The 24375-nt window shown below is 39.3% G+C and overlaps 2 protein-coding genes across 15 annotated transcripts in view; both read left to right on the plus strand.

Moving 5' to 3' along the window:
- LOC116264250 (molybdenum cofactor sulfurase) overlaps window positions 1-24375 on the plus strand; it is an 84671-nt gene that overhangs the window by 23991 nt on the left and 36305 nt on the right. For 12 of the 14 annotated variants that reach the window (XR_004174814.2, XM_050080498.1, XM_050080499.1 and 9 more), the window contains 4 exons: window positions 3971-4075; window positions 4698-4775; window positions 4902-5003; window positions 7127-7223. Coding sequence is in view for 12 of the 14 variants with exons in the window: in XM_050080498.1 (XP_049936455.1) it covers window positions 3971-4075; window positions 4698-4775; window positions 4902-5003; window positions 7127-7223 (382 nt within the window). In the remaining 2 variants the exon portion in view is untranslated. Of the gene's footprint in view, window positions 1-3970; window positions 4076-4697; window positions 4776-4878; window positions 5004-7126; window positions 7224-24375 lie in introns of those variants that run through there. The other 2 variants (XM_050080503.1, XM_050080505.1) reach the window with 2 other exon arrangements.
- LOC126410525 (uncharacterized) lies at window positions 11735-14884 on the plus strand. The gene is made up of 3 exons (XM_050080506.1): window positions 11735-14014; window positions 14105-14309; window positions 14406-14884. Exons 1-3 carry the CDS (start codon window positions 14005-14007, stop codon window positions 14686-14688), a joined length of 498 nt encoding a protein of 165 aa, XP_049936463.1. The 5' UTR covers window positions 11735-14004; the 3' UTR covers window positions 14689-14884.

A 24375-nucleotide genomic window follows, 5' to 3' on the forward strand; every position in this document is an offset into this window, starting at 1 on the left:
AAAAAATTCTGAAAATTCATAAAAAAATCAGAAAAAATAAAAAATAATAAATTGTTCATAGAAAACATGTTTGAGATAATGATAGACTTATTATTGCTATAAACTTACGCATTCATCATTCATAAACATCAAAATTCATAACAATAATACAATATCATTCAACAAAGCATAAGGCCATAAGCCATAAAGTCATAAAGTCATAAAACATTCAATCAAGTGTTCAACAACCATAGATTCATAACTCTTAAGTTTTTGTTACATATAAAATGAAAGCACTCTTGACTTGACTCTCATTCATGATTCATCATTCATAATCTTCATCATCTTCATCTTCATCTTCTTCTTCTTCTTCATCGTCAAGAATTGGAAGATCTTCACCAACATATTCAGCACCAGCACCAGCAGTAGCAGACTCTCCTTCATCAACAAAGCCTTCTGTTGCTTCAGCTTCAAGGTTGAAGCATTCAAGATCTTCATCATCAAATATTGTAGCTGGTTATTCTTCAATCCATGGCTCTAGATCGTCAAAATTTTCCAAGCTGATAGGATCGAACTGAGGTGTGTGCTTCCTTGCTAATGATTTTTCTAATTCTCTACATTAAATAAGAGAAAATTTGTTAGTATATAATTTCATATAAATATATTGTACAAAAAATGTAAACATTAATTAAGCTATATGCCTATATTACCTTTGTTTCAACCTCATATTATATCAAACAAAGACAAGGTCATTTAACCTTTTATGTTCGAGCCTATTCCTTTTTTTGCTATGGATATGTTGGAACTTGGAACACACTCCAGTTCCTTTCGCATCCACTAGCACTGTATGTCTGGCTGAGGACTTTGACTGCAAAACGTGCTAGGTTTGGACAATCAAACCCATACCTATTCCACCACAAATCTAAACAAAAATATAACAAATCAATGTGAAAGTTTTAAAAGAATCAAATGTAACAAATGCAAAGTAAATTAAAAATTTCTATGTATTTACCTGGACGCATCGTTGTCCTGGCTCGAACGGCGGCAGGTAGTCCCATGTTCCGAAAACAACTATCATATAGATCCAACTCATTGTGCACAGCATCTTGTTCTGTAGAATCTTCCACTAACACATTAATACAATCTAACAAACCATGCATGACTTCTCTGTCCTTCTTAAATGTATGAGAAAATCTAATTGCAGGATTTAGATAATAAGTTGTTGCATGAAGAGGTTGACGAAGCTGTCTAGTCCACCTTTTATCTATAATCTTCCATATGGGCATATATAACTTTTTCTTCTCCTTTAAGTTGTCTCGAATTGCCTCTTTTGCTTTGTCCATAGCCTCATATAAGTATCCTATGGAAGGTCTGTCCTCGCTGTCAGCCAACCTGAGAACCTTAACTAATGGAACACAAACCATCAATAGCTTCACACATGATTCCCAAAATACGTTATTGAATATAATATCCACAACTAAAGAAGCATTTCTTTTATGAGCATGTGGATATGCAGCCCATTCTTCACTAGCAAACATCTGTCTCAAAGGAGTTCTTTGTTTCACCACACTCTGCACAGTCAATACATTTGTAGCAAATCTAGTTTGTGCAGGTCGTATTAATTCAACTCCTTTTGTAAATTTTCTCATCAAACTCAATACATATGCATGATTATAGATAAATTTTGTTACCTCTTGACATTGGTCAATGGCTGATTTCATATCATGCATCTCATTAAGATCTTGAAGCATTAGATTAACACAATGAGTGACACATGGACTCCAATAAAATGTTCTATACTTTTGAAATAACAAATCTCCTGCAGCTCTATAATTTGCAGCATTATCTGTAATAAACTGTACAATGTTTGCAGGTCCAACTTCTTGTACGACATTATCAAAAACATTGAATAAAATCTCAGCAGTCTTAGGAATATCAGACAAGTCAAGAGATTTCGAGAACATTGTACCTTTAGGAAAATAAACAAGAAAATTTACAAGTGTTCTTGACCTTGTATCAGTCCAACCATCTGACATAATGGAGCAACCTGTTTCCTTCCAACATAATTTCAACTCATCGCAATGCTCAGACACTTCTTTGACTGTATCCTGAAGAATTTTGCCCCTCAACTGATGATATGATGGCATTTTGAATCCGGGGCCTATAGAAGCAATTGCATCTGCCATGGCTTGGAATTGAAAAGAATTAGCTGCATTAAATGGAATACATGCATCATAAAACCATTTCCCTACCTGCTTTTGTGCATGATATAACATATCTTTAGATGTCATAGCAGCATGAATCTGCGGCTGACCACCTGGGCTGGTATATGGGGGGAAAACACTCTTAATAGAGCCAACACTAGACCTACCATTAGGAACTTTACCACTAGGTGGTCGCATACCACGCCTGGCCCTAATATCTGTTGTGCCTCTTCTCTTCCTTCCCGTTAGGCCAGATCGACCTCCTTCATACATAATCCCTTTTCCTCTACGATCTCTACCTCTTGAGGTCTCCAAATCTGTTCTTAGACTGCTATCGTCTTCATCATCACATTCATAAGCTTCTTCCTCTTCTTCTTCATCTTCCAAAGACACATTATAGCCTATATCTGCATCTTCAATTTCTTTTTGTATTTTCTTTTGACGTAAAGCATGAAGCATATCTAAACATTGTTGATGCACAAATGGAGGCAAAGGTTTGTTTGGTCCTCCAACACAAGGAGACGCATCTTTGGAGGTCCCTGCCAAATGGTGTTTCATTCTAATAATCCCTCCTGAAAATGTATTCCCACAGAAGCCACATTTGAGTTTCAAACGGTTATTCTCCTTCACCCTTTCGCACCATTGCCATGTAGGATCCATATCTTCAAAAACAAAAAAAAACGAAATCCTATGGTAAACTTAATGAAAAACACTCGAAGTCTTCCAATCTACGATTATACGGTAAAAAATTAAGAATACATGGTAAGAACATGAGATTTCATACCTTACGAAGAAGAAATGTCTGAAATGAAGAAAACCCCTTTCCTTCCCACGAAAATCAAGCACCCACGCACAAATCGACCACTTAATCTTCGATTTGACGATGAAAATCAAGTTTTTCACGGTGAAAATGAACGATCGCCCTCCCTCACGGCACTATCCAAGCGTTAGAAATGAAGAACGGAAGAAAAATTTCAAAAAGAAGCCGAATAAGTAGGTCTCGGGCCCCCTTTTGCGTTTTTAGCTCGTATCGTACGATACGGGGTGTATCGCCCCGTATCGTACGATACAGGCCCTGTTTCATACGATACGTGCGATACAGGGCCGATACACCCCCTTTTTACGATACGGGGGGTGTATCGTACGTTTTTTTCAAACGAGACGATACGTATCGTACGATACGGGGTCGTATCGTACGATACGTACAACATTGATGTGCAATCATTTTATTCTCTGGTCTTTGCATAAGGAGGTACCTTGTTGAGGTGGTGAAATACTTTGTTTGTTTTAGTGTCCTACTTGAGGCATACAACTTGTAGTTTATAAATTATAATTTAATTTTTAATGTCCTTTTTGGACATATCCTAAACTGTTTGATTTTTTTTGACACCTAAAAACTGTTATAGGTGAGGTAACACAATTTTTGGTAGATCAAATTTGGTTTATTGCCAACAAGAAATTTTTATCATGTAAAGATTTCTTTGATAGATATATTTCCTTGTACTGGTAATCCTAGTTTTCCAACAACATGTGATGCAAGCTGAGTTGATTTGATGACTTTTCTATCTCAGACATCATGGCTGCAGCCTGGCTTTCTAAATTATTATCCCTCTCACAGCTCTCTGTTTCAACTGTATTATGTTGTGCCAACTACTTAAATACAAAATTCATTGGGTTAGACTTGTTGTGACTTACATATATTTGGGCTTCCTGAGTAATTTTTTCTTTTTTTTTTTGACATCAATTTTGTGTTTCAGTGTACCTTTATAAGTTTTTGATGTCTTCAGGGGCAGGGACCAACAATAGCTTTCAATTTGAAAAGGCCAGATGGTACTTGGTATGGATATCATGAGGTGGAAAAGCTGGCATCTCTATCTGGGATCCAGTTAAGGGTAACTCTTTTGGAGATTCTTTTGTTTTTTAAATTGGTCATATCTTTATTTTCCAAGTAATATATTCTCAGAGTTTACACCTTACATTTTGGGACCATTTTGTTTCATTGCCACTCAAGTACTGTTCACAGTTTTCGTTGTATTTGGTAATGGTACAATCTTGTCAGAATGAAAATCAACATTCAAATTGATACCTGTCTGTGTGTTACATGTACATATTTATACATATATTTGGCATGAAAATAGGCAGCCAGAAGGCTAAACAAGTGGAATAGGTTTCAGCCAACAGATGAGTGACTTGCTAAAGAGTTAAAATTTTCTCTGCTTTTTCCTGCTTCCTCAGAAGTTCCATCCTTTACTAATGTTGGAAGGTTGATGCAAGATGTGCAACTTTGTCGAGAATAGTTCATGACATTAACTTAAGATCAATGTGGGAAATTGCCTGTATAATTATTCCACTCTGACATTCATCATGTCAGGAGCTAGTGATTAGCTCATATTGTGGCTGTAACTTTGATATAACTAAAGAATAATTTCTATTTGTTGGTGTTATTTGGTATTGATTGATCTCTTGGATTATGGTTTTGTTATAAATAATAAATTGTGATTTAATTTGCTTTAGACGGGATGCTTCTGTAATCCTGGGGCCTGTGCCAAATATCTTGGTCTCTCTCACTCAGAACTTTTTTCTAACATTGAGGTATGCATTCTGGATTTGCACATTATTTTGTGCTGTCCATTTTTGAGGTGTTTGTTATTATATGGTTACCATACTTTAACTTCACATTTTGTCATTTTCTCAGTTGATTTCATGTGGGTTTTCTAGGCTGGGCATGTTTGCTGGGATGATTATGATGTTTTGCATGGGAAGCCAACTGGAGCTGTCAGAATATCTTTTGGTTATATGTCGACTTTTGAAGATGCAAAGGTAGGCTACCTCGATGGGAGTTAGTAACTCAGTACTTTGTTCACACAACTGGTTCATGGAGTAGGCCTTTCTGCTGAATCTCAACGTTTGTCTGCATCTAAGTACTTTTTTGACCTATTTATTACCAGATAAAATTTCCAGAATTGACATAAATGCATGCATGAGAGAGAGGTGCATCTCTTTCTCCATCTTCTTGCTTCTTCCCTTCTTTTCTTGCCTACCTGTAGTTATGTGAGGGTTTTAGAAAGAATCACAAACATGTAACCTGTCTCGCATTTGCTTCGGTATTAATTCAAGTTTGGTCCAACTTAGGTTAGAAAGCAAGTTAAGGAACCAAACTGGACTTAGAAACCAATTTGTTAAAGACAAGTTTAAGATGTCCTCCATATTTACAAATCAATTCCAAATGACTTGATAAGTAACTTCAAGAATCTATTCATGACAAGAGAGGCTTTAAAGAAAGCCAAGAGAAACAATCACAAGATGAATAATTGCACTAAACGCACATAAACTCAATATTATTAAGAATAATTACTTAAATCCACCAAAGGATTACTGTACAAGAGGGAGGAATCATATAAATAGAATAAGAAAAGAGGTAGCTAGTCCTCTGTTGGATTAGTTCCAATGGTTAATACAGTCTGGTGGAGGTCCAAAACTTGGCTACACTACAGCTGCTAACAAAAAATATACATATACAAAAATATAATTACAGAAAAAATACACCGATTCATATATATATATATATATATATATATATATATATGTATATATATATATATAGAAGATGGAATAAAAGAGATCAATACAAGTAAAAGAGAAGAAAAGAAGGAAGAGGAAGAATGAGAGGAAGAAGACTTTCATCAGCATCAAAAGAAACCAGGTTTAGGGTTGCTCTGATACCAAGTTACGGCAGGAGGAATGAAAGAATAAAGTCTTTTTCATTAACCCTAATTCCACATTAAAAAGGGATTAGTTGGTGGCATCCATAATTGCAAGATCAGTCCAAATTATAAAACATAAAGATTAAAGAACTTCCACATTAATAAATATTAATATATGATTTATGAATATGTACTAAAGGGTCCCACAGCTTATAAATTTTTACTAATATTAACTCCCAACAATCCACTTGTAGGTGATTTAAAAAAAAGGAATAAACAGATTAATAGTTTGAATTCATGATTAAACATGTGTAACTGCTAGATAAGTAATATTGGTCTTGTAATATTTCTGCTGACCACATTTCCCAGCACAGTTATTTCTGTGGAACTTCTTTTAAGTATTCACAAAACTGTTTGCTACATTCATGATAGTATAAGGAGCAAGAGCACTTCATCTCTGGTCCGATTCTTCTTAATCAGAGAGCTTCACATGCTCAAACACACTGCGGTTTTCCGATAGGAAGTGCACGAAAGAGGAAAGCATGCACAATACAAATCCAACACAGAAGAAAACTGGATATGTTCAAAGTTCAACACCAAAGTATAAGCATGAAGCTCTTCAAATTGAGGAAAGGGGGGTATATGATAGAGCCCCTGCAAAGGGTTAGTTATTGACTGGCCCTATTGGTAGAAAACTAGATGTTTGGGCCTGCCCATGGCAAGCTTCCAAGCACAATTTTGTTGAATACAAACCTATCTTGAGCAACAACAAGAGGCAAAATTAAGAATAAAAGAATATATATATATATATATATATTTATATATTTATAGATAGATAGATAGGTTTACTATGTACATAATGTCTATGTAAAATAAATGCATAGTATAGCTACATATATCCATATAATCATGTATATAGTATGTACATCTATACAAAGTAGAAGAGAAGAATACAACTTAGTCAATAGAGTCTCTGACAACACTAGGCATCATCTTTTTGTATTTGATATTTTCATAGAGCGTGTTAAAGTTACAGACAGATTGAACTTCTTTGTAATTCTTCTTATGTTCTACTAGTTTAGGCTCTTCACAACCACAACTGCTTTCTGAGTTGAAGTGCTTACGAACCCTTTCTCTCTTGGACACACAACACACTCGCAAATATTTAAATGCACATTCTCATGCATGCATATGAATTTGTGCCTTTAGTCTTAATCCTTCCACTAATTGTTTGTGCAGAAATTCATCGATTTTATTGAGAAAGCATTCGTCTCCAAGGCAAGTCCTTCCACAAACGGAAGCCATTTGGAGGTTGATGTCATCTTATCTAGTTCAGGTTGTCTTTTGGCTTCTTTCAATTTCAGCTTTCCTTAAATGAATGATATATTTTAATAGATTTTGATGCGAGAATGATTGTCTAAGTTGTTGTTGATGGTGCTTTGAAAATTCAGACCATATGTATGGCTATTATATGCTTCCATATTGTTAAAGAAAGTTAATAGGATCACCAACATCTTGGAAAGGGTATTCACATAGTTGCTTGATTTATTATCCATATTTGAGTACCTTGAGGGTACTGTCGTTTCTTTTGGTTCAAGACCTTATCAGTTGCCTTTAGATATTATCCACTGGCATTTGACAAACCTTTAGATCATGACTCTGTAGGTATGGTTGTATGAAATTCTATTTGTACCCGACCAGTTCATTTTTTTGGCTATCCAAATGCTTTGTCACACTCACAAATTCTTGCTATCACATTTCTTGCTTCTTTATGATATTAGATTTACACCAAAAAATATACAAAAGCCGGTATTAGACTTTCTATAATCAACTGATCCTACATAGTCTGCATCTGTGTATGCTTCTATATCCAATGATGATCCTTTGTGAAACACCCTCTACCAGGGGATGACTTTGGATATCTCAGGACCATCATGGATGCCTTCCAATGGGCTTTCCTTGGCTTATCTATAAATTTATTCAAATTCTCCATTGCTAGAAATATGTATGGCCTGGTCTTGGTCACATAGAGTAGTTTTCCAGTCAAAGATCTATACGACTTGCTATCCAAGGGATCAAACTGATCATCATGTAAATGTATTTTAAGACTCATAGGAATAGCAGCTGGTTTAGCCCCCAACATGCTAGTCTCATGCAACAAGTCAATCACATGCTTCTTTTGAGAGAGGTCAACACCTTCTTTATTTTTGGCTACTTTGATTCCAAAGAGGTATTTGAGAGGACCAAGCTCTTTTGTGGCAAAGTTTGTATCTAAGTTTTCCTATTCATTCTCACGAGTCAAGATGACATCATCCACATAAATCACCATCACCACTATGTCTTTAGAACTTCTCTTTATTAAATCAAACATGTTGAACTCAAACAATTTATTAAATCAAGCACATGGACTCATGTGACTTTATTGCAACTCAATGAACTCTTTACATTTTTTTGTTCCTTGTGTTGCAAAAGATGAAGAAAAGAGAGGGAACACAAGAGAACTAGAGAAGAGAACGAGAGGGAGAGAGAGAGAGTGAGAACAAACAAAACGTTCTTTCATTGCTAACCCTAATCTCTTATTTAAAGAGAGAATAGGGGTCCGCTAGTGCCTTTACACAAGAGAGACACAAAAAGATATAAATGACTCAAGAAGACTCTAACTTTTAAGACGGCCGAGTGGTCGCGTACCACAGTGAGACGTAATCAGAAAACTACCACACTTAAATATAAAGTTCCTAATTTCAACACTCCCCCTCAAGCTGGAGCATAGATATCAATCATGCTCAGCTTGTTACAACATCTAGAGAAATCACCAATAGGAAGAGCCTTAGTAAACATATCTGCCGCCTGATCTTCAGAAGCTACATGAACTGTAGACACAACACCTCCTTGTATAAAATCCCAAATATAATGACAATCGACCTCTATGTGCTTTGTTCTCTCATGAAATATTGGATTATTTGCAATGTAAGTGGCAGCCTTGTTATCATAGTACATTCTCATAGGAAGAGGAACTTCAATACTCATATTTGTTAGCATAGACTTAACCCAAGTCATCTCAGTAGTCGTTTGAGCCATTGCTCTATATTCAGATTCTGCAGTTGATCTCGAAACTACATTCTGTTTCTTGCTTCTTCATGATATTAGGTTGCCCCCAACAATGATACAGAAGCCTGTGGTGGATTTTCTATCATCAATAAACCCTGCATAGTCAGCATCACTATAAGCAATAATTTCTAGAGATTCACCTTTCTTGAAAAAGAGGCCCCTACCCGGAAATGACTTTAGATATTTCAAAACCATCAATGCAGCATCCCAATGGACTTTTCTAGCTTTTTCCATAAACTGACTTAGTTTCCCAACAACAAACCTAATATCTGGTCTAGTCACAGTGACATATAGAAGCTTGCCAATAAGAGACCTGTAAGATCGTGAATCTACTAGCTCTGATTGATCATCATGAAGATGAAGACGTTGATTCATCGGAAGATTAGCCGGCTTGGCTCCTAACATCCCTGTATCCTGCAGTAGGTCAAGTACATATTTCTTCTGAGACAACACTAAGCAACCTCAATCCTAAAAAAATATCGCAAGTGACCAAGATCTTTGGTGACAAAGTGCTTCTGAAGGAAAGTCTTTGTGATCGAAATTTCTTGATCACAATCACCTGTCAGGATAATGTCATCAACATAAATTACCATAACAATTATACCTTTGGAGGTCTTCTTGATGAATAGAGAATGGTCCAAAGGAGATCCTTCAAATCCACACTGTGAAACGACATCAGATAATTTGTGAAACCACGCTCTAGGACTTTGTTTAAGTCCATAAATTGCCTTCTTCAGACGACACACTTTTCTACACTCCCCTGTCGCTCAAACCCTGTGGGCTGCTGCATATATACAGTCTCTTCAAGATCACCATAGAGAAAAACATTCTTTACATCTAGCTGATACATAGGCCAATTAGAGTATACCACAACAGAGATAACGAGCCGAATAGTACCCAACCTGGCCACAGGAGAGAAAGTCTCAAAGAAGTCAACTCCATATGTCTGGGTATAACCCTTAGCCACTAATCGAGCCTTATATCTCTCTACAGACCCATCTGAATGGTACTTGACTGTAAAGACCCATTTAGAGCCAACAATATCACAATTTGAAGGAGGATCAACTCCCAAGTACCACGCTGTAAGAGGGCATCCATTTCATTTTGCATGGCTTGTCGCCATTTACAGTGTAGTAGTGCTTGTTGATGACTAGTTGGAACAATATGAACTGTCATAGCATGAAGAAACTGTTGTAAATTGTCATCAAGGTGGTCAGTGGAAACAAATTGTGAGATTGGATGCATAGTACACTGTCTCTTGCCTTTGCGTAGGGCTATAGGCAAGTCCTGAGAAGGATCAATGTCAGGTATACTTACTTCAATGGAGCTCACATCTTGAGAAGATTTTGATGGTCGACCATGAGAGGGATCCTGCCGACGCGTGTATACCAATGGAGGGTCCTGGAACCTATTCATTGTCGGAGTAGGAGAGGGAAAAGACTACAACGGGACTGGAGGGATAGGTAGAGCCGTAGAGGAATAAGACATGACATCTCAGATGACACAGAAACAGGACTGAGACTCGAAGAAAGTGACATCCGCACTGATATACTCTTTGTGAGTTACCGGATCAAAGCACTTGTACCCTTTTTGGTTTCGAGGATAGCCAATGAAAACACACTTAATGGCTTGAGCAACAAGTTTATCACGTTTGGGCCCAAGAATGTGAACAAAACAAGTACAACCAAATACTTTAGGTGCAACAGGAAATAAGCTTCAATTGGGATAAACAAGTTTAATCGGTACTTTGTTGTCAATGGAGGATGATGGTAAACGATTTGTTAGGTAACAAGCCATGAGTATGGCATCACCCCATAAGTATGCAAGTACATGATTATGAAGCATTAGGATACGAGCAACAGTTAGAAGTTGTCTATGTTTTCTTTCGGCAACTCCATTCTGTTGTGAGGTGTGGGGACATGTAAATTAGGGAGAGATACCATTTTCAGCATAAAAGGTCATTAAGATAGAAGATTTAAACTCAAGAGCATTACAGTGTGAATACACTTAACTAGAGAACCAAACTGAGTTTTTATTTCAATAATCAAGTTTTTGAGGATAGGTACTACTTCAGACCTTTCTTTTAAAAGAAATACCCAACTAACTCGAGATTAATCATCAACAACAACCAGAAAATACCTAAACTTAGATCGGCTAGCAACCCTGCTAGGACCCCACACATCAACATGAAGAAGATCAAACAACCCTTGACTTGATGGACTAAGATTCGAAGGAAAACTACTACGAGTATGCTTGCCAAGTTGACAGGTCTCACATTGAAATGACTCTGGGACTGAAATGTAAGGTAGGATGGAACGAAGCTTGGATCAGGATGGCCAAGATTGAGATGCCACTGAAATGGTGTAAAATCTATGTAGAAGAGGTAGCAGCAAGGCCCATAGGGACCGACAGGATGTAGACGCCCCCCTTTTCATAGCCACCACCAATAGTCTTCCCAGTTTGTGAGTCCTGAAATGAGCATGCACCAGGGTCAAAAATAATGCGACAGTGTAAATCAGTAGTCAACTGTTTAACAGAGAGCAAATTAGAAAGAAACTCAGGAGCGTATAAGACATGTGGAATAGTCATAGACTGAGAAAGCTTCACATCTCCATAACCCAATGTTGTACGTATCGTACGATACGACCCCGTATCGCACGATACGTATTGTCTCGTTTGAAAAAAAACGGTACGATACACCCCCCGTATCGTAAAAAGGGGGTGTATCGGCCCTGTATCGCATGTATTGTACGATACAGGGCCCGTATCGTACGATACAGGGCGATACACCCCGTATCGTACGATACGGGCTAAAAACGCAAAAGGGGGCCCGAGACCTACTTATTCGGCTTCTTTTTGAAATTTTTCTTCCGTTCTTCATTTCTAACGCTTGGATAGTGCCCCGTGAGGGAGGGCGATCGTTCATTTTCATCGTGAAAAACTTGATTTTCATCGTCAAATCGAAGATTAAGTGGTCGATTTGTGCGTGGGTGCTTGATTTTCGTGGGAAGGAAAGGAGTTTTCTTCATTTCAGACATTTCTTCTTCGTAAGGTATGAAATCTCATGTTCTTACCATGTATTCTTAATTTTTTACCGTATAATCGTAGATTGGAAGACTTCGAGTGTTTTTCATTAAGTTTACCATAGGATTTCGTTTTTTTTTTTTTGAAGATATGGATCCTACATGGCAATGGTGCGAAAGGGTGAAGGAGAATAACCGTTTGAAACTCAAATGTGGCTTCTGTGGGAATACATTTTCAGGAGGGATTATTAGAATGAAACACCATTTGGCAGGGACCTCCAAAGATGCGTCTCCTTGTGTTGGAGGACCAAACAAACCTTTGCCTCCATTTGTGCGTCAACAATGTTTAGATATGCTTCATGCTTTACGTCAAAAGAAAATACAAAAAGAAATTGAAGATGCAAATATAGGCTATAATGTGCCTTTGGAAGATGAAGAAGAAGAGGAAGAAGCTTATGAATGTGATGATGAAGACGATAGCAGTCTAAGAACAGATTTGGAGACCTCAAGAGGTAGAGATCGTAGATGAAAAGGGATTATGTATGAAGGAGGTCGATCTGACATAACGGGAAGGAAGAGGAGAGGCACAACAGATGTTAGGGCCAGGCGTGGTATGCGACCACCTAGTGGTAGAGTTCCTACTGGTAGGTCTAGTGTTGGCTCTATTAAGAGTTTTTTCCCTTCATATACCAGCCCAGGTGGTCAGCCGCAGATTCGTGCTGCTATGACATCTAAAGATATGCTATATTATGCACAAAAGCAGGTAGGGAAATGGTTTTATGATGCATGTATTCCATTCAATGCCGCTAATTCTTTTCAATTCCAAGCCATGGCAGATGCAATTGCTTCTATAGGCCCCGGATTCAAAATGCCATCATATCATCAGTTGAGGGGCAAAATTCTTCAGGATACAGTCAAAGAAGTGTCTGAGCATTGTGATGAGTTGAAATTATGTTGGAAGGAAACAGGTTGCTCCATTATGTCAGATGGTTGGACTGATACAAGGTCAAGAACACTTGTAAATTTTCTTGTTTATTGCCCTAAAGGTACAATGTTCTCGAAATCTCTTGACTTGTCTGATGTTCCTAAGACTGCTGAGATTTTATTCAATGTTTTTGATAATGTCGTACAAGAAGTTGGACCTGCAAACATTGTACAGTTTATTACAGATAATGCTGCAAATTATAGAGCTGCAGGAGATTTGTTATTTCAAAAGTATAGAACATTTTATTGGAGTCCATGTGCCACTCATTGTGTTAATCTAATGCTTCAAGATCTTAATGAGATGCATGATATGAAATCAGCCATTGACCAATGTCAAGAGGTAACAAAATTTATCTATAATCATGCATATGTATTGAGTTTGATGAGAAAATTTACAAAAGGAGTTGAATTAATACGACCTGCACAAACTAGATTTGCTACAAATGTATTGACTGTGCAGAGTGTGGTGAAACAAAGAACTCCTTTGAGACAGATGTTTGCTAGTGAAGAATGGGCTGCATATCCACATGCTCATAAAAGAAATGCTTCTTTAGTTGTGGATATTATATTCAATAACGTATTTTGGGAATCATGTGTGAAGCTATTGATGGTTTGTGTTCCATTAGTTAAGGTTCTCAGGTTGGCTGACAGCGAGGACAGACCTTCCATAGGATACTTATATGAGGCTATGGACAAAGCAAAAGAGGCAATTCGAGACAACTTAAAGGAGAAGAAAAAGTTATATATGCCCATATGGAAGATTATAGATAAAAGGTGGACTAGACAGCTTCGTCAACCTCTTCATGCAACAACTTATTATCTAAATCCTGCAATTAGATTTTCTCATACATTTAAGAAGGACAGAGAAGTCATGCATGGTTTGTTAGATTGTATTAATGTGTTAGTGGAAGATTCTACAGAACAAGATGCTGTGCACAATGAGTTGGATCTATATGATAGTTGTTTTCGGAACATGGGACTACCTGCGGAGCCAGGACAACGATGCGTCCAGGTAAATACATAGAAATTTTTAATTTACTTTGCATTTGTTACATTTGATTCTTTTAAAACTTTCACATTGATTTGTTATATTTTTGTTTAGATTTGTGGTGGAATAGGTATGCGTTTGATTGTCCAAACCTAGCACGTTTTGCAGTCAAAGTCTTCAGCCAGACATGCAGTGCTAGTGGATGCGAAAGGAACTGGAGTGTGTTCCAACATATCCATAGGAAAAAAAGGAATAGGCTCGAACATAAAAGGTTGAATGACCTTGTCTTTGTTCGATATAATATGAGGTTGAAACAAAGGTAATATAGGCATATAGCTTAATTAATGTTTACATATTTTGTACAATATATTTATATGAAATTATATACTAACAAATTTTCTCTTATTTAATGTAGAGAATTAGAAAAATCATTAGCAAGGAAGCACACATCTCAGTTCGATCCTATCAGCTTGGAAAATTTTGACGATCTAGAGCCATGGATTGAAGAAGAACCAACTACAATATTTGATGATGAAGATCTTGAATGCTTCAACCTTGAAGTTGAAGCAACAGAAGACTTTGTTGATGAAGGAGAGTCTGCTACTGCTGGTGCTGGTGCTGAATATGTTGGTGAAGATCTTCCAATTCTTGACGATGAAGAAGAAGAAGAAGATGAAGATGATGAAGATTATGAATGATGAATCATGAATGAGAGTCAAGTGAAGAGTGCTTTCATTTAATATGTATCAAAAACTTAAGAGTTATGAATCTATGGTTGTTGAACACTTGATTGAATGTTTTATCATTTATGACTTTATCACTTTATGGCTTATGGCCTTATGCTTTGTTGAATGATATTGTATTATTATTGTTATGAATTTTGATGTTTATGAATGATGAACGCGTAAGTTTATAGCAATAATAAGTCTATCATTATCTCAAACATGTTTTCTATGAACAATTTATTATTTTTAAATTTTTCTGATTTTTTTATGAATTTTTCGATTTTTTTTATAAATTTTTTCTGATTTATTAATAATTTTTTTAAAAAAATTACGATACGGTTACGATACGGTTACGATACGTTACGATACGGCGTATCTTAAAGCCCGACCGATACGGCTTACGATACGCGTTTTACAACATTGCCATAACCCAATATAGGTGATATTCTGCCATCTGCAATTTTAACATGACGTGGCTGAGAGAATCTATGCAACACAATGAACAAACCAGGTCTACTGCAGAAATGTCTCGATGTTCTTGAGTCAATAATCCAAGAGATACTTGAATCAGGCGTGGATGTACCCGTAGAGAGAGCTCAATCAATCAAAACAGTGGAAGTTGAAGCCTGTGAGACTTTGTGTGCCAAAAACTGCTCATACTCAATGCTAACTGTGACTATAGATCCAAAAAAGGAGGGATTCCCAGTTCCTTTATAATCATTCCCACCATCTGGTTTGCTAATCTCAGCCATATTAAACATAGCAGGGAGCACCAAAACAATTTTGCAGCAGTTTGAACACACAAAAGAACGTCCAACTTATAATTAATCAGTCAGGTAAGGGGCTGATCAACAACACAGAACTCAACAATATCACTCGCAGTCGCAGCACCACTGTCACATGTCAAGGGGCTGATCAGCAAAGTAGAAATCAACAATATCACGCGCAGCACCACTGCCACATGCCACTAATGTCACAACGACGATTATGCCAACATCTTCTAAGTATATGTATATTTTTCAAAGTCAGACATAAGCAGTAATATCATAAGTTGTGCACAGACTTAACGACAGCCAACAAAAAAAACTTATTTTCAGACAACTTCAGACCTTCCAACGTGACCTCAAACTTCAACGACATAAGAAAACAGTGTTGTGCGTCATTCCACGACTTCTACAAAAACAATCAGAATTGCCTGCACGACATTGGTTTCCTCCATACGAATTCAAGAATGCATCGACTTAGGGTTTTAAGAAACCCTAACTTGAGCAAACAAATCTGCCCAAGATGTGAGCAGACTTGCTCACAGAAGTCTGCCCTAGAAAATCAGACGTGAGAGAGTAGAAAGGAAGTACCAATAGATTGTGTAGGTCCACCGTCCACCAATAGATTGTGTAGGTCCCCAAATGTTCATGTTACAGCCGACAGTCTTGAGAGAGAAATGTCCTTAAGACATTAACCAATGTAGACTCCCTCACAGCTGTGCATATAAATTTCTGTTGATGTCCACAGCTTCAATGTATCCATGTCCAGAGATTGATATACATATATATATACTCACAGCTGTGCATATAAATTTCTGTTGATGTCCACAGCTTCAATGTATCCACGTCCAGAGATTGATATATATATATATATATATCTATATATATATATATATATATATATTTATTCATTTATCAGATCTGATATGATCCACATTTCAGAGCTGATCTTGTCGTCTCCCACACAGCAACGACCAATGTGATCTGGCCTGAATTTCTTCTTCAACAGCAGCAACTAAGAAGCTTCTGATACAACCCTTTTCAGTCTTCCACGTTCCAGATCAGAGAGAAAAAGAAAAACTGTTCCACAGCAACTCCCACCCGCAACTTCCACGTAGTTGCTTATGCTGCACTACATCCATGTTAGGGACCTAATCACACATACCTCTCACGTGTGATTAGGTTCCCCTTCCACACTGTCCACTATTTCTCGATCAGTAGAGAGAAGAGAGAAAGGAAGGGTAGAGAAAGAAAAGGAAATAAATAGGAAGAGATAAATAGGAGAAGAGATCACCGGAAAATCACATCAGCCACCATCGGAAAAGGATGGAGATAACCGGCTCTGATACCATGTTGCAAAAGATGGAGAAAAGAGAGGGAACACAAGAGAAGAGAGAGAGAGAGTGAGAACAAACAAAACGTTCTTTCATTGCTAACCCTCATCTCTTATTTAAAGAGAGAATAGGGGTCGGCTAGTGTCTTTACAGAAGAGAGACACAAAAAGATATAAATGACTCAAGAAGACTCTAACTTTTAAATAATCAGAAAACTATCACACTTAAATATAAACTTCCTAATTTCAACACCTTGCATGCGCTGGGAAGTAAGTGCGGAAGAAGGAATCTCTGAACTGCTTCCATGAGATTGGTTGTTGGTTTGCGAACCGAATATCATGCGTCAATTGCCACCACTACTTTGCATCACCCTTCAACAGGTATAAACCATAGTTCACTTTGTCTCCTTTTGGCATTTTTGAGGAGCTCAAAGATGCACTCTACCTCCCCAATCCACTCCTTTGCCACGTCCAGGTCGCCATCGCTAGTAAAAACAGGCGGCTACATCGACATGAACTGTTTAAATGAGACCGAGGTCGCCTTTTTCTTAGGCAGCACACTAACGTCTCTTGTAGGTGGTATGTGGCTCCATTGGTTGTTGACCATCGACTAGACGAGAGAGGTCAGCGTCTGCAACGTCGTCGGCAGTATCACCTGCTGATCCACCGGTGGAGTATGCATTGGTGGGGTTAAGATTAATGATATGAACAAACCACACACATCCAAATACTTTTGGTGGCAAGTGAAACAGAGGTGAAGTTAGAATAAAGCAGCTGAATAGAAATTTATAATCAATGGAATACAAAGGCATTTTGTAGAGGAGGTAGCAAGATGTGAGAAATAGCATCTCCCCAAAAAGGCGAATGCATATTGGTTTGAAGCATGAGGGTGCATGCAACATTAAGGAGACGCCTATGCTTATGTTTGCAACCCCATTTTTTTGGGAGGTATGAACACATGAATATTGATGATAGTTTGTTACTAACACCAAGGATTATTTACTACAAAAGTTTGTTGCCAAAGATCTTAGTCTTGTCAAATTCTTCTTAGAAATAAATGTTGCAAGTTATAAGGAAGATATTATGTTGTCATAGGAGGAAGTGTGTTATGAATCTTTTACAGGAGATAGAGATGTTGGGTGCAAAACCCGTTGTCTATTCCTATGAATCAAAAAATTCACTTGGCAGGTAAGGAGTCAGAGGATGTAGATAGTAAGTCATATCGGTCTTTGATAGGTAAACTCCTATATGTCACTGTCACAAGACCTGATATATCCTTAGCTGTTGGGAAGCTAAGTCAGTTTATGGACAAACCGTGGAAGGTGCATTGGGATGCAATAATGTTGGTACTCAAATATTTAAAATCCTTTCTTGGAAAAAGTCTTTTAAAGGCTCATCTCTTGGTATTACTGCTTTTACTATTGCTGATTATGCAACGATTTGTTGATGATAGAAAGTCCACCATGGGTTTTTGTGTCTTGTTGGATAAAATCTCATATCCTACAGGAGTAAGAAACAAGGAGTTGTAGCTAGATCAAGTGCAAATTGGAAGATATAGTTATGATGCAAACTGCGATAGAGTCATGGGTAAATGCTTGCATGTCTGGGAATTCAAGTATCTTTACCTATTGTAGAAATACGAACAAGACGAAGAAGAAGAGAAACAATGATCACGATGTAACGTGGAAAACCCTCAACACGAGGGAGAAAAAACCACGAATGAGGAGGAGTTGGTGCCCACTAGCAGCCAGACTCTCTCTCTCTAAAGATTATCATTAACTCATAAGGATTAGGGTTACATGACTTAAGTAGAGCCCAAAACGGGCTACAAGGCGGGTCGGGTATGGATCCGGACCCGAAACCCACAATCTATCAACACTCCCCCTCAAGTTGGGCGTACATATCAAACATGCCCAACTTGGATACATTCCTCTCAAATGAAGCTGAAGGAAGAGCTTTCGTCAGAACATCAGCAGTTTGGTCTTCAGACTTCATGTAAGGTAAGATCAACTCTTTCGCATCAATCCTTTCCCGAATGAAGTGACGATCAATTTCAACATGTTTTGTTCTGTCGTGAAGTACAGGATTGTTGGCTAAGTTGATTGCAGACTTGTTATCACAATACATCTTCATAGGTCCTTCAATCTCTATTCCAATGTCAGTCAACAATATCTTCAACCATAATAACTCTGACACTCCCATAGCAACTGCCCTATATTCTGCCTCTGCACTGGATCTAGAGCAAACATCCTGTCTCTTGCTCCTCCATACAACAAGGTTTCCTCCCAAGTAGACACAGTACCCTGTAGTGGATCGTCTGGTATCACCACAACCTGCCCAATCCGCATCAGAATAGCCCTCGATTTCCACAGTCTCTTGTTTCACATACAGGAGTCCCTTACCAGGATTTTTCTTCAGGTAGCATAGCACTCTGTCCACAGCCTTCAGATGTGCATCGGTTGGCGCATGCATGAATTGGCTCAAAACATTCACCACAAAGGTGATATCAGGTCTCGTGAGGGTAAGATAAATTAGCTTCCCAACCAAACGTTGATATCTTCCCTTGTCTTCTTCACAGAGAGGCTCTCCATCTCTGAGACTCAACTTGTGCCCAGTGTCAAAAGGGGTAGGAGTAGGTCTACATCCCAATTTACCAGTTTCTTCCAGCAGGTCTAATGTATATTTCCTTTGGTTTAGTACAAGACCAGTACTAGACCTAGCAACCTCCATACCAAGAAAATACCTTAGTTTTCCAAGATCTTTGAGGTCGAATTCTGTAGCCAGTAACCCTTTTAGCTTGATAATCTCTTCCTCATCATCTCCAGTAACAATCATGTCATCTACGTAGACGAGCAGGAGAGTAACCTTGCTCTCCTTCTTCTTCACAAACAGAGTGTGATCTCCATTTCCTTGTTTGTATCCATGACGTATCATCACTCTTCTCAGTCGTTCAAACCACGCTCTGGGCGATTGCTTAAGGCCATACAATGCCTTTTTCAGCTTACAACACATTTCTGGTTCTTCATATCCTGGAGGCATATGCATATATACTTCTTCTTCGAGGTCACCATTGAGGAATGCATTCTTAACATCCAGTTGATACATCTTCCACTCCTTCATCACAGCTAGGGATATAACCACCCTCACAGTCTTCATTTTCGCAACAGGAGCAAAGGTTTCCAAGTAATCAATTCCATATTTCTGGCTAAATCCCTTGGCCACAAGTCGAGCTTTATATCTTTCAACACTCCCATCTGGTTTGTACTTGATGGTATACACCCATTTGGATCCAACTAGGTGAGCGGCTTCAGGAATCTTCACCACTTCCCATGTCAAGTTTCTTCTTAGGGCATCTATTTCTTCTTTCATTGCATCGGCCCACTTGGAGTCACTTTGAGCTTCAGCGACAGTCCTGGGAATCACAACCAAAGAAAGAGTAGAAACAAAACACTTGTAATCTTTCCCAAGTCTGGAATAAGAAACAAAATTACCAATAGGGTGTTGAGTACATGACCTGACACCCTTTCTCAGGGCAATGGGAAGATCGTCATTCTTCTTTTCAACCTCATCATGGGTCTCCACGGTCTCCTCGGTAGGACTTGGTTCATCCAGGGAAGGAGTGGCATTGGGATTGGAAGTAGATCTAGCATCACAAGTCATCACCTCTGTCCGAGTACCTCGTCTAGAGTAGAACTGTCCAAACAACTGAGGGCCTTCCTTCTCAATGCTATTGTCACCCCTTTCCTCATTCTCAGGCACATCAACAGTATTAAGTGATTCTGTTTTCTTGTAGTCCAAAAAATCTATAAACTGAAGTTCCTGTCTCTGAGAATACTCTTCCCTGCCCACAGACTGCTCCCCCTGAAGAGGATTCACACCAAAGTAAGAGGCATGTTCCAAGAAGGTAACATCCCTCGTAACATAAGCTCGACCAGTAATAGGATCAATACATTTGTATCCTTTTTGCGTAGGGGAGTATCCAACAAAGACACCTTTGATAGACCTAGGATCAAGTTTCTTGACATTTGGACTGTGATCATGGATAAAACATACACAACCAAAAACACGAGGAGGAAGAGGAAATGGTGGACGACTGCCAGGAAGCAACGAGTGGGGAGTCCTACCATTCAAAACACGACTGGGCATGCGGTTAATAAGATAGGCACTAGTAAGAACTGCATCACCCCAATAGTGTTTAGGAAGATTTCTCTGAAACAAAAGAGCCCTGGTGACATTAAGAAGTTGACGATTTTTCCTTTCAGCTACCCCATTTTGAGGGGGGGTGTAACTACAGGATGTCTCGTGAACAATCCCCCGGTGTCTAAGAAACTCCTCAACAGGCCGACACATGTACTCACGGGCATTATCGGACCTGAAAGTTTTAACATTCGCACCATACTGGGTATGCACAAGAAGAATAAATGTCTCGATGATTCGAGGAACCTCGCTGCGGTCTTTTAACAAGTATATAAATGTAGCACGAGAGAAATCATCAATGAAAGTGATAAAATACTGGAAACCTTGACGGGTATGAATGCCCGAAGGTCCCCATACATCAGAGTGAATCAGAGAAAAAGCTTCATTAGCACAACTAGAAGAAAGAGGGTACGAAGCCCTCACATGTTTGGCAAACTGACAAACATCACAAGAAATGGAAGACACATCAAAGGAGGAACACAAGTCTGGAAACAAATGTTTCAAAATCCCAAAAGGTAAATGCCCAAAACGTTCATGCCAGTACATAAAAGACTGAAGACAATCTTCTCTTCTCTTATCTGTCTTGCGGATCGCTGTCAACAGAGCAGTAGCCACACGTATGGGAAGACGATATAATCCATCAGAAGCTAAACCAATCCCAATCCTCTTCCCTGTCACCAAGTCCTGCAAAACACAACGATCGGCAGAGAATATAAGTTCACAATTCAATTCTTTAGTAAGTCTACTGACTGATAAGAGATTTAAAGGAAACTGGGGAACATGTAAAGCGCCCTGCACATGAAATTTGTCCAACAAGGACAGAGTGCCTTCGCCTGCCACACAGGTAGAGGAACCATCTGCAAGAGAAACACGTTCCCTTCCCGAGGACAACTTATACTCATGAAACAATTTTGGGTTACCTGTCATGTGATGAGTAGCACCACTATCGACAATCCATTCCCCCACAGAAGAGTTACCTTGATTGCCAATAGCTGCAAGAGCATGATTAGCTGTAGTTCCCTCTGAGGTCTCAGTCTTGTTGACATCGAGCCTGCCCAAATAAGCCCTTAGTTCACGAAGCTGGTCAGCAGAAATGGAGACTTTTTCTCCACTAGAGGCTTGCACCTCAGACACGGGCGTTCTCCCAGTCAAAGATCTCCCTCTGTTCCCCTTCTTTTCTGGATGAAGATCCCAGCAATAATCCACAGTGTGACCTGTCTTCTTGCAGTGAGTGCACCGGCGAAGAGACCTAGATGGGCCGCCAGGACCACGACTCACGAGAGCAGATCTCTCGTTATAGGGCACAAGTTCCCTCTTCCCTTCTTTTGTAACAAGCCTTCGCTGTTCTTCCGCTTCAACACAGGAGTACACATCTTCAATACTGGACACCTCCCCTGAATTCAAAATCTGACTTCGAACACCTTCAAACTCATCATTTAAACCTGCTAAAAATAGGAACACCCTGTTTTCCCATTCATGAGCAACATAGAGCGCCTGATCATGGGGACAATGCCAAGGAATATCAGAATGATAGTCAAGCTCTTCCCACTTGGCTTTCAAAGCCCCATAGTACTCTGCAACAGACGAGGTCCCTTGTCGAATGCCATAGACTGTCTTCATTACTTGGTAAGTACGAATTGCGGTCTTCTTTTGGCCATACATTTGCTCGAGGACCACCCACATGTCTCTAGCAGTCTTCTTCCGAAGGATAAGGGGCTGAATATCGGCGGAAACGGAATTGACAATCCAAGTTTTCACTTGATTATCCTCAAGAAACCAAGTATGCCACACATCACTTGTTCTTGCTGGTTCGGGGTTGCTCCCATCAATATAGGCCATGCGACCACGGCCAGCAATCCCCATGGTCATAGCAGGCGACCACGAGAAATAATTATCCTTGGTGAGGCGAAGAGTGATGACCTGCATGGGAACATTCTCCGTTCTAAAAGCCCCTATTTCAGTGGGATTGGTGTTGACGGTTGACGAGGAAGAGGCTGCCATAATCACAGACCAGTAGGCAGCAAGGGCAGCAAGAAGCAATCACACGATACAACACCAAAAAACGGACAGAGAGCAGGAAACAGAACCAGGCAAAGCGGCGCGGCGCTGGGCGGGAACAGACCAGGCAGTCGGCGCGGCGCTGGGCGGAAACAGACCAGGCAGAGCGGCACGGCGCCGGAAAAGGACACGGCGTTGGGCGGAAAAAGACCGCCGCTGGACAGGTCGTCGTTTGGGCAGGCCGACGCTGGGCGGAAGCAGCAGAACGGGAACGCCGCTGGGCAGGCCGACGCTGGGCGGAAGCGGCTGCGCTAACCAGGGCGTCGCTGGGCCGGTTGTCGCTAGGCGGAGACGGCGGAATCCTGATCGGCGTTGATCAGGGCGGCGCTGGGCGGAGACGGCGGCGGGGTGACAGACGACGCTCGGGCACGAGCGTCGGGCACGGGCGAGACGATGAACAGTGTCGGGCGATTCTCCTCTAACACGGGCAAAAGACAACCAAAAACGCCGGAACTTCACGGCTCTGATACCATGTAGAAATACGAACAAGACGAAGAAGAAGAGAAACAATGATCACGATGTAACGTGGAAAACCCTCAACACGAGGGAGAAAAAACCACGAATGAGGAGGAGTTGGTGCCCACTAGCAGCCAGACTCTCTCTCTCTAAAGATTATCATTAACTCATAAGGATTAGGGTTACATGACTTAAGTAGAGCCCAAAACGGGCTACAAGGCGGGTCGGGTATGGATCCGGACCCAAAACCCACAATCTATCAACACCTATGAAGATGATGTGTGGCAATAAAGCTGTAGTATACATTGTTAACAATCCTGTTTTTCATAAGATGACTAAGTACATTGAGGTAGACTGCCATTATATCAGGGATATGATATCTATTATTCATGTTGCTTTGGAGGATCAAGTTGCAAATTTGTTCACTAAACCTTTTCCTATTTAGGAATTTTCTAGACGTTGTATAACAAGCTGAGCATGGTTGATACATATGCTCCAAATTGAGGAGAAGTGCTAAGAAATAAGGTCGTTAGGTGGTCTTATGCAACATTGAAAAATCATATGGTTATTTTTATTATTTTTTTTGTTTTGGTGGACTACTATGTAGGCTCTTTTTACTGCCCTAATCACTATAAAAACGTGATTGGGGCTTTCTGATGAAATTTTGATTCCTTGTTCTATTTCAACCTGGCTTCTACAGTTATTTTCTTTAATCATTCTGGTTTATTGAAGATATGCATATGTGTATGTGTATCTGTTTCTTTTTGTGTGCATGTGTATATGCATGAACGATGACTGCTTCTCTTATCTCTCCTCTCTTCATTCAATTTTTTTTATCAATTGCTTAGATGC

Source organism: Nymphaea colorata, chromosome 11, assembly GCF_008831285.2.
Source record: "Nymphaea colorata isolate Beijing-Zhang1983 chromosome 11, ASM883128v2, whole genome shotgun sequence".
Classification (NCBI taxonomy): domain Eukaryota; kingdom Viridiplantae; phylum Streptophyta; class Magnoliopsida; order Nymphaeales; family Nymphaeaceae; genus Nymphaea; species Nymphaea colorata.

Coding starts and splice junctions, on each gene's coding strand:
- LOC126410525 (XM_050080506.1), top strand. Junction 14,310..14,405: donor AATATGAGGTTGAAACAAAG/GTAATATAGGCA, acceptor TATTTAATGTAG/AGAATTAGAAAAATCATTAG.